At 32.0% G+C, this 14,384-nt stretch overlaps 1 protein-coding gene across 2 annotated transcripts in view; it reads left to right on the top strand.

The window, feature by feature from the left end:
• LOC139088370 (cyclic nucleotide-gated cation channel subunit A-like) overlaps window positions 1-14,328 on the top strand; it is a 59,056-nt gene extending 44,728 nt beyond the window's left edge. For both annotated transcript variants that reach the window (XM_070637938.1, XM_070638733.1), the window contains 8 exons: window positions 4,364-4,632; window positions 6,127-6,232; window positions 6,326-6,499; window positions 6,621-6,730; window positions 10,479-10,884; window positions 10,955-11,095; window positions 11,171-11,321; window positions 13,001-14,328. In XM_070637938.1, coding sequence (XP_070494039.1) covers window positions 4,364-4,632; window positions 6,127-6,232; window positions 6,326-6,499; window positions 6,621-6,730; window positions 10,479-10,884; window positions 10,955-11,095; window positions 11,171-11,321; window positions 13,001-13,205 — 1,562 coding nt within the window. In that variant the 3' untranslated portion in view covers window positions 13,206-14,328. The remainder of the gene's footprint in view (window positions 1-4,363; window positions 4,633-6,126; window positions 6,233-6,325; window positions 6,500-6,620; window positions 6,731-10,478; window positions 10,885-10,954; window positions 11,096-11,170; window positions 11,322-13,000) is intronic.
• The last annotated feature ends 56 nt before the right edge of the window (window positions 14,329-14,384 follow it).

Below are 14,384 nucleotides of genomic sequence, written 5' to 3'. Positions count from 1 at the left end.
TGAAATTAGTTCCAATGGATTGAGTTTCATTTCGAAAAAAAAAGTCATAAAAAATTATGATGAGTCATCAATATGGCTGAAGTTTATGATGATCGAGAATAAATGAAGCATTAATGATTTTTATATTGCCATTCAATACAATTTTCTTACTCATCAGAAATAAAGATATTGAAATCATTCTTTAAACCCGAGCGACACAAATGATGAAGGCTTCGACACGGAGCTATTAAGGCACCGCTTAACCTCTTTCACTAATACCAAAAGGGAAACCCTTGTGTAACTTTAAAGGCCCCCATTTGGCCCCGCTGGCTCCATGTGGAGACCAAATGGCATCAATATGGCTGCCAAAGGGAAGCTGCTTCCATTTGGTATTATTTAAAGCATTAAAAGCTCAGTAGTGGACCATCTTTCATTTAAGTAACTCGGGAAACCATTGGTGAACAACCTTTTGTTTTTGCGGCACACCTAAGTGAAAAGCCTCGACCAAAACCATACACGATATACGGTTCTAGTCATTTTGAACATTTTTTGACAGTACACTAGTGTGCCTTGGTACACAGGCTTCCCACCACTGCTTTAAACAAAGAAAAAAATGTAATTTTATTTCAATAAAATCCTGCTCTTATAACTCTTTAATCATTTCAACCACAAGACAGGAAGCGGATAGATGTAAACAAAAGAACAAAGACATGGCTTGAATAGATGTGGATATGACATTTGTAATTAAATGTTGAATTTTGATAAAATAGAAAAAGCGTATGATTCATATCACGTTTTACAAGATTTCTTATCGTGTGGGATTCATGGTTGACGTATTGAGATGGGTTGAGTGGAAAAATGTGATGTCAGATAGGCATATTGTATCTTCTTCGACTCTTGATGTATAATAAATGACAATAAAATATATGAAAACAGACGTATTGAATGATATGATGCCACGAGTTGACGTTAATTGACAACTTTCTTATTGATTTTTATTCTCTTTTTTTGGTAAATTAGAGATGCGATTATTAGTATGAGTATTCATAATTTCCGGGCAGCACAATGAGATGAACAGCCTTTCTAGACATAAAGTGGGTCAATATCGTCATGATACTATCCTAAGTGGATATAAAACTTTTAAAATTAGTCATTAACAAGACATTGAATTGCCTTGAACTAGATACAACTTATTTTTGTCAATTCGAGCATTATCATAACTTTGCGTCTTATCCTTTATAAAGTGATTTAGCGGAAATTAATAAGAAATTCTTTCCTTACTTCCTTTAAATTAAACCAAAAGAATTTTTGTCACAAATGTCTCAAATGTATTATTCCCGATATATCACAAGTATATCAATTTCTCACAAATGCTGTCTCTTTAGAAATTGAATTTTAACCTCTTCCTACATATAGTCGTCATACATAGTACCAGACCCACTTTCATCTTCTTCTTTTAACTGTTGGAACAAAATAAATATCATAAGTGGACAGTCCTTTTGTTTGCTCTTTATCTTATTTCTAAAAATGGCAAAAGCAAAACTTTGAATCCTTGAAAAATGTTTTTTTTTTCTCTTCCTTAATTCATATAATTTCCTCTTCATATCATTTGTGATTCTGTATACGACGTATAACATTGAATGGTCTAATGTAAGAAGAAGAAATGAAATATCGATCATTGAGAAATATATGTAAGGGTGAGTTCAAAATAAAGGATAGAAATCATCTCATATTGCGTGACAGCTTGTAAAGGAAAGTTTTAGTACGACAAATAATACAAAATAATCCTCAACCTTTGAAACTCTAAAACTAATAACATGGAAAGGCTGAGAAAATACAAATCTTTCAAAAACAGTCACATTGAAACCTTTAAATTGATGTAGGATGATTTTTTAATTTTTGTGGTCCTTAAGATGAATAGAATAATTTTGAAACTAAAGATTTAAAGGTCAAGGTTAAATGAAAAGCCATAAAAAATTACAATACAGCACATAATATTTTGTGCTGAAAATCATCATTGGCAGTCAATGGCGGGCGTTGACATTTGCTAAAGGCTGCCATCGATAGCTGTTGACACTTTCCATCGGTAGTCAGTCGGTCGTCGTTGACACCTGCCACCGAAGGCATTCGGTCGCCTTTGACTGTCAACTGTAGAAACAAAAATGACCGAAGACAGCCGATTGCCAACTTTGGTTCCAAATATGAATATAAGACAGCATCCATTGCATAAAATTATATCACAATTTTGTCTGATTCTGTTCTTTGCAACCAAAACAGCATTCTGTTTAACATCCAGCAATTTTCAAAAATCCGCTTTAAAATTGTCGAATTGGAAACTTTATGTTTTAAATTTTTTGGATGTCAATAACATTGATGGAATTTTATAAAGGTTATTTAATCGATATTCAATGAACATTTTTGTTTATTTTAACTTGATGGATTAAAAAATAAGACGGAATTAGAGGGGGCGAGAAAATGTGAAAAAGAAAGGTCTTTTTGAGAGTTAATCAATCAATTTTGTGAAGGATTTTTTAGAATTATAAATAAGTTCGAAGAATAAAGGATCTTTGAATTTTGTTAAATATTGAAATCTCAAAATTACAACCATTAAACAACTTAGGTACTTAATATTCTCAGTGAAATATTATATCTGGCATGAATCACACCAACGCTGTCACAAATGAAAAGACTTTTCTGCTGTTGTTTAAAGTCGTTTCTATAACAGCAAATTTGCTTACACATGGAGCTCCTCTACCGAGTGACACAAATGAAGAAGGCTTTACAAATGCTATTACGGATGCGATGAGGCTCCGCTAAGCTCCTTCTATTAACAACATAGCTCGAAATCGACTCGACTCTATATAATATTCAGGTCGACTTTGAGCCCTGATCTAAGTCGTCTCCATGTGACATTCAGATGGCTTTCATAAGACATGGAAGCTGCTTCCATTTGATGTCGGTAAAAGAGGTTTAGCACAGCCTTTACAAAACCACCAATACAAAGTCGCCCTCATTTGTGTCACTCGGGTCCTTTGATAAAGCACAACACAGCATTGTTTTCAGCTGCTAAAAATAATCAATTTCAAAATATAAACCCACGCGAATTTTCTCCCATTTTTAAAAGTTCAAGCCCATGAAAAAATTGAAAAGTTAATAAAATTTTGGAGAAAATGTGAATGAAATTCAAATTGCTCAAATTCATTTAATTTTCTGCAATTTTTTTTATCAAATCAAATCAAATGAAAAATTTCAACCTTTTTCTAAGTATTAAGTACAAGAAGAAAATATCAATAAGATAGCCCACGCTTATATTTGAAACTGAATAAGGCGAAAAAGTTGTCAATAGAAATTACGAGAGTGGAGTCAATCATCGTGCAGAAAAAGAAGGAAAATTTTGCCAATGTTTTTAAAAATAAGAGCAATTTTTATGGAAAATATTGAGCATTTTTTAGAGAAAATTGAAACAATATTTTGGTTATTTTAAGCTTCATTAAATGAAATATTTCATCTAATTTAATTGATTCTTTTGTTTTGTTTAATGTCGAATGTTTTGTTTAATGTGCGCCTACAGGTTTATAAATGTTGTCATGACATCAAATGCAGTTTTCATGATGAATTAAAGTTAAGCTTTATCATTGGGAAATTTTGTCCTAATTTGAATCATTGAGTTCAATTTTTTTAATTAATTGACTACTTACCTGGATAAAGGGTTGTTGAACTCGATTCCTGAAATGTACCCTGTAATGTAATTCTCGAAAATATTGGGAACTTAATTAATTTTGGAATAAATCAAATGATGCAGAATTGGATTTGGCATAATTACCTGAATATAGTAGTTTAGCGAGGCTCAGAGAGAATAGGGAGACTAGGGTCGTAGACTGAACATTTAAAGTTCAAATAACGTCATTTCCTATAGCAAATTTAAATTCAAAAACAAATTGACAAAATAGTCAAAAATTAATAACCTGAAGCAAAAATAAAGTTAAATTTGTTATAAAAACGAATTGAATATATAAGTGAAAATATTTGCATTTAAATTGCTGCAAATATCAAAAAGTTCAAACAATCAGAATCTATTCTGTAAATATTACTTTTTACTAAACAAATACAATATCAATGAAATGAGTTTTCAACAAAAATATTTTCCATTTTATTTCATACATTTGAAATTTTTGCACGTGTATATCGGATTGTTCGATTGATTTTTATTTGCGATTAACGCTTGACATTGCAGGCTATTTGAAAATAAAAACAAAAAAATCGGAATGTGTCACAAATAAATTATATTATTTAAATTCATATAAAATTTAAATTTTTCATCGTATTCATATTTATTATTATTTTTATCAGCCGTATTTTTATCTATTATTTGAATGTATTTTAGGCTACCTCGAGCAAGGTCTCCTCGTACGTGATGCCAAAAAATTACGCCAACATTATTTCAGCACGAGTCATTGGCGTTTAGATGTCTTATCAATGCTACCAACAGACTTTCTTTACTTTTGGTGGGGTCCAAATGAATGCAGTTACGATCGCGTTCCATGTGCTGTTATTGTACGAATTAATCGTTTATTAAGGCTGCCTCGTATGTGGGAATGGTTTGAGCGTACAGAAACAGCTACAGGATATCCAAATGCATTTAGAATTTGCAAAGTAAGTCAAACTATCAATTGCATGTGTGTACGACATGAATCATACGTACATGTCGACATATGTAAATTTTACCCTGAAAATTGAAATGTAATTTAATCTAATTGATGGATGAGCTTTTACAACAAGGAGGAGGACATGTGATACGATCTTTTGAAAATTAATTCCAATTTAAATTCCATTCAATGACTGACGATAGCATCAATTAAATGATTAATGGAAAATTGTGGAAATGTGTTGAAATTCCAACTTATTAGTCATTGGAGTGTCATTATTAATTGTTTTGGTGCTGTTTGAAGAGGAAGAACTTGAAAAAGTGTTTCTTTGTTTTCCTTAGTTTTCTTATTTCCAATTATACGATTGTGGTGTCTGAGCAGAGTGTAATCTGGGGTATCGAGCCATATTCAGACTTATCGACCAGTGCAAGAGTAAGGCCTCTGTGGTCGAGTGGATAGGCAACAGACCGGTAATCTGTCTTAATCTTTAGTGAGTACATGGGTTAGATTCTCATTATAGACAGCCTCTTAATCATTATATAAAGTGCCGTCTATATGACAATGATTTGCTCAATACTCACTACATTACTGATGAAAAGTACAACTGAGGCAACACCAACATTTCGTTGTACACCCATTAAATGACTAGAGGTTCTTCAGACATTCCCCCTACTCATAACTACCTCCTTGCCACAACATTTCAATTAAAATACTCCTATAATTAAAGTATCATAACACTCTTTACTCCCATTAAATTAAAGACGTCATCAGCAAATGACTCCGTATATATTGAGCCAATTAGGTCACTAAATAGTTTCCTTCATTAGCAAAAGACTTCATATTCAGAAGAGAGTTATTTACTTTCGAGAATCGATTTTTCCCCAGATCGTCATTGTTTAATCAAGAACAAATAATAGGAAAAATCCATTAATTCATATCTGCCCCGAATAGCATATTGTGTTTGTTAGGAAACTGCTGCGTCGTCGAATCAACGGTAATATACAAGATTATCCTGACGACACCGTGATGACTGATTGCCGGACTTTGAAAATGTACAAAATTTCCCCCGAGCAGCACAATTCGACACACCATATTTTTCACCGTTATAATGTGTCAAAAAATGCCATCATGGTGCCGTTAGCAAAATTTAACGTCGAAACATAAATGCTGCGACGTAGCGGCACCCTAGCAAACACGTTGTGCTGATCGGGATCTATTAATCGCTCATTTTCTCCTTCAATCTACTCTTAAAATTTAATAAAGACGAGACTATAATGTCAATATAGGTCAAACCACATAGAAATGGCAACAATTTCTTTATCGTTGTCCTTAAATCAAGTTGACGCTATAAATCTTATCATTAAATGTGAAAATTACACCCAAAAGACATAAAAACATCCTTCATTTCTCAAAAGGATCTTGAAAAGTGAAACCATGTCAGTGCTACATATTTACTCATTTCCACAAAGAATAATTTTTTCTCTCTTTTCTCTTTTCAAAGGTCGTGCTAGCAATATTAGTTTTAATACACTGGAATGCCTGTCTGTATTTTGCCATCAGTTACGCTCAAGGTTTTGGCAGTGATAATTGGGTTTACAATCTAAATGGTAATTTATGGCAATTTTGTGACGAGAACAAGAAAAATTTATCGATAGGCATCATTTAAAATTCCATCATTCTCCTTTATCAATCATTTTTAGGCACACAAAATGCTTCACTTACGCGTCAATACATTTACAGTTTTTACTGGTCTACCCTTACACTTACGACAATTGGTGAAACACCAACACCTGAAAATGAAACCGAATATTTGTTTGTTGTTGCTGACTTTCTAGCGGGCGTGTTGATTTTTGCTACCATCGTCGGTAATATAGGTAAGTTGACATAAATCGTATGTTTATTCACATTAGTACCCTTCACATCTATCCAAAATACCCTTTGAATTATCTCATATGTTTTATACCTTTATATTACCTCATATCTATCTTTCATCAGGTTCAATGATATCCAATATGAATGTTGCACGTGTTGAATTTCAAAATCGTATGGACGGCGTTAAACAATATATGGCATTTCGTAAAGTTGGTGGTGAATTAGAAGCACGAGTAAGTTTTTTTTATATCGTATATGACTTTTATATTTGGTCTGTGTATCGAATACTGATGGCTTTTATGGACATCTTTTTTTGTAAATATATTCAGCTATCATTACATAATTTATTGTATAGTTTTCTGACTATCTCTCTGGGCTATGAAATTACGCTTTCGATGATTCATGCAGAGATGATTGAAATTCATTTTATTACGCATAAAGCGTGCAGACAATCCATTTTGTAGATTGGGATGAATATTTTAAAATTAACTCGACTGAATTTTTTTGTAGTGAAATCCCAACATTTGCAAATTAAATTTATTCATGGCTGATTTACTTTGAGAAATTTAATTTACTCTCGACGACTTTAAAAGGATTTTTTGGATGTGAACTTGAATGATGTCTTACTTGTGTAAAGATCAATTGTAAGACATTGTCTCCCTCAGATGTCGCCTAAACGTGACACAATTGCTGGCTACCTTTGGCCTGTTTCTAATACCAAATGCAACACTGTCTCTATCAACAGATTACTTCGATGAATTTATAGGCGGTCCTCATGATTCATTTACAAAATCAGATTTAAAGAGAACTGAATTATGTCTTATTCTTCGTAAATAATCATCAGATTTGAAATAAGGGGAATGTTAAAGGGATTGAAGGTCAAAAGATAAAGTTATCGTAAATTCTCGGAAATCAAACGGCATAGACAGACTCATGCAAGTCTTGTGCCGGATTTTCAGGAATTTTTACGCAATGCGCCTTCTTGGACTTCATTTTAAAGATTTAAAATGACTATTCTAAGGGTGTACGCAAAAGGGGTTTTGGCAGTCAAAACGCCATCCCCAACTCGCTCCTTTTTTGGAAATAATTCATCAATTGGCAGAAACTTTTTGAAAAAGCCACCCAAATCCCCTACCCCTGACTCACCCACTTCATGAAAATAATTCAATTCAACAATAACCTTCATACTTCAATCCTTCAATATTCAGCATTAAGACTTTACATTTATTGTTTCCTTCACCACTGACACTTTCTCATCGATTAGCTTTCAGAAAAAAATTCTATAAAATAATAGCTGAAAGGAGAGAAATTTATTGAGTAAATAACCAAAGGCAAAAGCTCCGTTTTACATTATCGACCCACATCTTATCATTTCATTTCATTCATACATATCATCCTACATCATAATGTCATGAACCATGTTAAATAAAATTGAGCAATAGAATGTTCATTTGTTCATGTAATGAATACAATGGTTAAATGTGTAAAGCTTCTATATTCGAATCTTAAAATGCTATTTTTATTTTTTTCTTTAGAAAATTTTTGAAGCTTCAATTTGTTTGGTGATGAGAAAGTGAAAGGTGTTATCTGTTTTGATCTATTGGAAATTTCTATTAGATTCTAATGTATGGAGTGGGGAACGGTCTTTTAAGCATTATTCGTTCTAGAAAATATTAGGAAATATTTGATGTTATATGTGAAGCTCTTCTTATCCGGAAAACACATAGCGCAAAAATGATTGAAAATCCGGTCATGGACTTGTCTCGAGTTTGAGGCCATATTTCATCGAATCTGACCTAAGGCATAAGCCTAACTGGCCTGAAGTTAAATTTTACCTTGTGCCTTTCGGGCTATAAGAAAATAAATTTGCCATAAGAAGCATTTTGTACAACAAAATCTCTTCAACTCAGCATCTCAAAACATAGTATCTCAAAGCATTATTATTCGTTTGTCCTTGATTTATGATTTATCTCCATAAAGTTTATTGAAAAAATATTATTGATAAACGTGAATAAATTTATGTTTCTAAATACCTATGTAAATAAGAGCAGATAAGCCATACTCATAATATTTTCACGAGTTTTAAAGATTCCTCAAACATCATAATGTGGATTAGGATTTTTCAATGATTTTCAATGTCGGAAAATCAGATGAAATTGAACACTGGCTTTCAGAGCTCTTTTATTAGCACCATAAGAAAGTCGCCTTTCCTTTTTAGTCATTTGGTTGCCACACGAAAGTCTTAAATGCTCCTTGACGGAGCCTTTTTAATTTGTGTCGCTCGGGAAGTTAATATCAATATTGAAAGCCTTAAAATGTATATTAAATGATGCACAGAAACAGACAGTTTAACACTACATTATTTTTTTAACGGTACGTATTATCTAAACGACTCCAGTTGTAATTCTTAATTTCTTTACAAATTTCCTCATGTATGTAGATTATAGATCTTCATACATAATCCCTATATTCACCATTTCTAATCAAGTCACATAAAAACAAAGCATGAAACCAAAATTCCAAGAATACAACAAGTTCCGTTAAATTGCGACGTGACTTGTATGATTTTTAGGATATTTTTTTACATAAGAAATTCGCAATCTCAACTAATTGACTTAATTGAGTTTCGAAAATTGGCTTGAAATGAAATGAAAGTCTCCATCGAAAAAAAAAATCTTTTAAATTACAGAAATGATTTTCTTTCCTACGTTTCCATGATGTCTGCCATTTCTGTATCATTCTATCTGTGCAGCATAAGAAGAAGATAAAATTGGCAACACGAGATGAGTTGAAATTTGAAAATTGAAGATAAATTAAATTATTCAATGTAATTTAAAAGGCAAAATCATTAAAAGGCTTACAAAGTATCAGAAGCAGAATTTAATGAGAAATCTGTTCTTGCTAGACAGCTGCAATCACCACAATTTTTATTAACCTATCTCTAGCAAATTCAATTCAGTTCAAGAAAGGTTTTGAAAATAAAAAAGTTTAAAACCTTGGGAATTGAAATTTTTACATAATATGAAGTTTGAAGAATTTTTGAAATTTATGCTAATTTATTGCCTTTGGTAAATTAAGGTTACCTTAGCATAAAGTATTAAAATTAGAAAATCTCATGACGTTAAAGTGAGTCGAAGTGAGTCGATGATGCTGTTATTCAATACCAGAGAGTTTAATAATTATTCTGGATTTGAGACTCAGTTAAGCAACATGAAAACAATAACATGAACTTGCTCGGAAGACACATGGGGTAGAAATAGCCAAAAATCCGACTCCAGACTGACTTGAGGCCGAATTAATTCGAATCTGGAATATGGCCAGAGCCATTCAGGCCTTGATATGGATTTTCATCCATTTCTAAGTCGTGTGCTATCTTTTTGTATCATAAATGTGAAGCTTGATCCTTAGTTAAGATGAACAAGCTCTCAAGATCATGCTCATTATATGTTAATGAGATGGAACTCCATGTAGTGCATTTTAAGTTGTTGGTCTCAATTGCTCTTTAAGCTCCCTCTCAAGGTCACTCCTGAAAGACCTTAACCCTCCAAATACTCAAACTCACTTTCATACGTCCAAAAACAACAAAAACATTTCAGAACAAAGACGACAATTTATTCCCTCAAATTGCTTTTATGAGACCATAGAACGCCCGAATGAGCATTTCATATTTGAATAAACAAATAAAGGAAACGGAATGCAAGAAAGGAGAAGAAAAAAAGAATTGCTCATGGTCGATTAACGCTTTCAATTTGATGCCTTTCTTCTTCATCACATTGTTCTTTTTGTATCAATTTCTTTCTTTTGAGAGCTGAGAAATCTTTTTTTTCCTCCTTTTCTTGCTTTGTTGCCATTTGCTCATGATGATTAGCACAAAACGAAAAGGCATTGAGCCAGAGAAAGTCATTAACAGTATACAGATACACAGAAAAAAATGCTGTTGATAAGAACAATCATTTAAATGTTTTTTATTCACTTCCGTAGGTCATCAGATGGTTTGCATATACATGGGCACAAAGTGGAGCACTTGATGAAGAACGGGTATTGGCAGCATTACCAGACAAACTTAAAGCTGAAATTGCAATTCGAGTACACATGGAGACATTAAAACAAGTTCGAATATTTCAGGATTGTGAGCCGGGCTTATTAGAAGCTTTAGTATTAAAATTACGGTTGCAAGTCTTTAGTCCGGGTGATTATATATGTCGGAAAGGTGATGTCGGTAAAGAGATGTATATTGTTAAACGAGGGAGACTTTCGGTTGTGGCTGATGACGGTACAACTGTACTTGCTACACTCGGAGCTGGTTCCGTTTTTGGTGAGGTTTCTGTATTGGAAATAGCTGGAAATCGAACGGGTAATCGACGAACAGCCAATGTCAGATCAATAGGTAAATTTATTCATGAATTTTATTAAATTATGTTCCTCATATTGATTTCAAATGTCATGACCTTTTCTAGGATATTCTGATTTATTTTGTCTCGCAAAACGTGACTTGTGGGAAACATTAGCTGACTATCCAGAGGCGCGTCAATCATTGACAGATCGTGGTTGTCAATTATTACGAAAGGATGGTCTTCTTGATGAGGAGGTCTTTAAGAGTAAGTTGATAAATTTATTTTGAGCCTTAACATCCAATCTTTTAATAAACTAAATAATGTTTATTCCAAATTTAGATGCACTGAAAGCGCAAGACTCATTGGAATTAGGTGTTACAAAATTGGAAATTACTGTTGAGAATTTAAATTTAAGATTAGCACGATTATTAGGAGAATATGCATCATCACAAGCAAAACTTAAGCAACGAATAACAAAATTAGAAGAGAAGTATGAAAATGAGAAAAATCTAACAATTGAAATTATTGACGATGAAAATACGATAATTGATAAAGCTTTGGATACAATTAATGTAGATTAAATAAAACAAAATTTTAACCTTTTTGTGTACTTAATAAAATTAATGAAAAATTGGATTTTTTAAAAACAAAGACTTTTGAAGCGCACAGTAGAAATGACCCTTAACATCCTACTCACTCGATAAGTTGAAACCTTTCCTATTTTCCCTAGCAGACCTATACTCATGCTCCTTGTCTGTTTGGGTTTCCATTCAAAATTCAAAATAAATCTTGAGTGAAAAGCAGAACTTGAATTAGACTAGATTTTAGATAGAAGATTTCTAGTTGTTGAGGGTTTCTAAAAAAACGGAAAACGGGCCGTTTTTTCGAAAAAATAAAAACGGAAAACGGCCGTTTTTTGAACAAAAATTTTATTAATTTTTCGACTCAAAAAAATTTTTAAATAATAATTTAAACTAAGAAAATTAATATTTGTCAATAATATACTTTTAGAAGTATTTTTCATGGACATATTTGGCAAATCAAAAGGACTAATTTGAATACAACGTATTGTTTCTAAAAAAACGGACCCGTATTTTTCAGAAAAAAACGAAAACGGCCGTTTTTTAAAAATGCCGTTTTTCAGAAACCCTATCTAGCCCTAAATAATACGATTATTGTTTAAATGCGATTTGTGGTCCAAAGAACTAGACACACAATTGTTGAAATATAGTCTCTTGGCACATATGATTCGAGATATGATTCTAATATCGTAAGAAATTAAATAAATTTTCTAAAAAATATATGTTGTCCTGTAACGAGCAATAAGTCTGTGATGATTGAGAATGAAACTAAAATTCCTATTCGTCAACTGAAAATGTTCCGCATTTTGATGGGTTTTTGGGAAAAATCTAATTTTGTTCATATTTGTCAGACATTATTAAACAATTTATAATCCTTCATTCTTCTTAAAATTGCAAATGATAAATTAATAACCTCTTTGGTTTGTGAGGAGGTTGTCACATTTTTCTGATTTATGAAAGCTAATCTTCATTCCATTTTCAAATTATTTCCTTGAAACTATTCAAATTTTTAAAAATATTTCGACACAGGAATGAGCATTAAAAAGCTAATCTAATCATCAACTAAATAAAGCTTTTCTGTCATTATAATAGTCAGCCATGTTCTCCGACAACAAGCACATTTTCATAAAATACTGAAAAGCTTTCCTTAATTTCCCCTTCACAAATACAAATGAACAGAAAAATATCATTACAAAAAAATAATTAAAACGCACTTTATACATAATTGCTTTTTAATTCGATCCATGCTTCTCACTAAAGCTTGAAATTAGAATCGAAAATAGATTTTCATACCTTTCTAACTAAAAACCCCAAAAGAAAATCCATCACAATAGGACATTCGAACCAATATTGAAATCTATACACCTTCTGACCCCAAGATTATAAACTTAATCGAGTTAAGTGGATGAAATTCTTCTAAAATTCTTATTTTCTTGCGTTCCTTAGCTTCAAATATTTATTTTTCTTGTCACGATCATTCGCTTGTGCGCACATGAATGAAGATGAATGAATTTTTTTTTTCCATTTTTAATGACCAAACCGTTTTCTTTTTTTTGCTTCTTTTTTACATCCATCTTATTCGATTTAGGTTGGTAGATACACCGTTAAACAGGAACGAAGGCAATGATGATGAAACAAATGAAGATGAATTGCGACAAAGGCGATTATCATTGCAATTAAATGAGTCGAGATGTTATAGACGTGGTAAAAAATTATCTACACAGCCGCAATTGGACAGCGAGGATGAATTAGAAATACCAGCTGAACTTCTGTCAAGACAGAATACATTTTAAATGAAAATTATTGTGATTACTAGTTTACTACATTTTTTTCTTAATCTTTCTATCTTCTTCCAAACGCTCATTCTATACTAGTTCATTAATCTATAATCTTTTCAAGTAATACACGAAACATTTACTAATGAATGTTGATGAAAACTTTCTATTGCGATTTTTTTCAAGATAAATTACCTGATTTGGTTATTCGTTTTGTCTGTTTTACTCGAGTAAGCAAACATATGTAACATGCTGGACACTCGTGTAACCTTCGGAAGTTTGATATCCTTTTCGTCCAAGATTCAGCACAATGAAAGCTAGAGCTCGAAGTCGATTTGAATTTTATATGAAGTCTAATCGAATTTTCATAAATGATCTAATTTGACTTGACTCAGAGCTATGAGGAGCTAAGTTGTTTATGTAGTTTTCGTTTAAAAATATCGAAAAATTTGAAGAAAAAAGAATTGAAAATTGAAATGTTTGCATTGACCTGGGTAATTTTTGAACATCGTTCGAACAAACCAAGAATATACACATTGATGCAATCCCATTGAGAAGGAGCTCGAATGAAAACATGTGAAAAATCTGAAAAAAAAATTAAATATATTGAAAGTTTGACCTAACCAGGATCTGACTTGCTAAACTTCCTAAGCTTTTATTAAACTCCAAAAATCATTTATTTGGTCAAAAAAATTTCCTTGAAAAATTGATTTTCCGAAGGAAGACCAAAGCAGAATTTCATCCGAACTTTAACAAACATGATATTGTACGGAGGATACAAATCAATAGTGAGATCTAATGAAGTTCCCATTAACAAAATCTTTAAGTCTGAATTTTTAAATTCATACAGACCATAAAAGTCTTTAATCCGCTTTCAAACGACTGTTAAAAGCTTTGAAAAGATTCGTTATATTCAACGAAATTTTGTTGTATTTTTGTACTTATCCCTCCCAGTTTTTATACCGAAACAAACAAAAAAAAATCGACAAAAAGAAAAGTTTTCATCAGCAAAAGTAAAATTTATACGAAATAAAAACATCGAAACATTTTCTGTACGAATTACTTAACAAGTAAAAAAAAATGTAGTTGAAAAGTTTCCTTTTCATACACAAAAAACTAAGTAGTGTTATTCGATAAACGAGAAACTAATCTCATTCATTTTTATTTTACTTTAAATGAAATGGAATTCTTAAATAC

Source organism: Chironomus tepperi, unplaced genomic scaffold (assembly GCF_022539635.2).
Source record: "Chironomus tepperi strain 1889 unplaced genomic scaffold, CSIRO-AGI_Ctep_v1 contig_3, whole genome shotgun sequence".
NCBI lineage: Eukaryota > Metazoa > Arthropoda > Insecta > Diptera > Chironomidae > Chironomus > Chironomus tepperi.
This window is presented reverse-complemented; position numbering and strand designations above follow the sequence as displayed.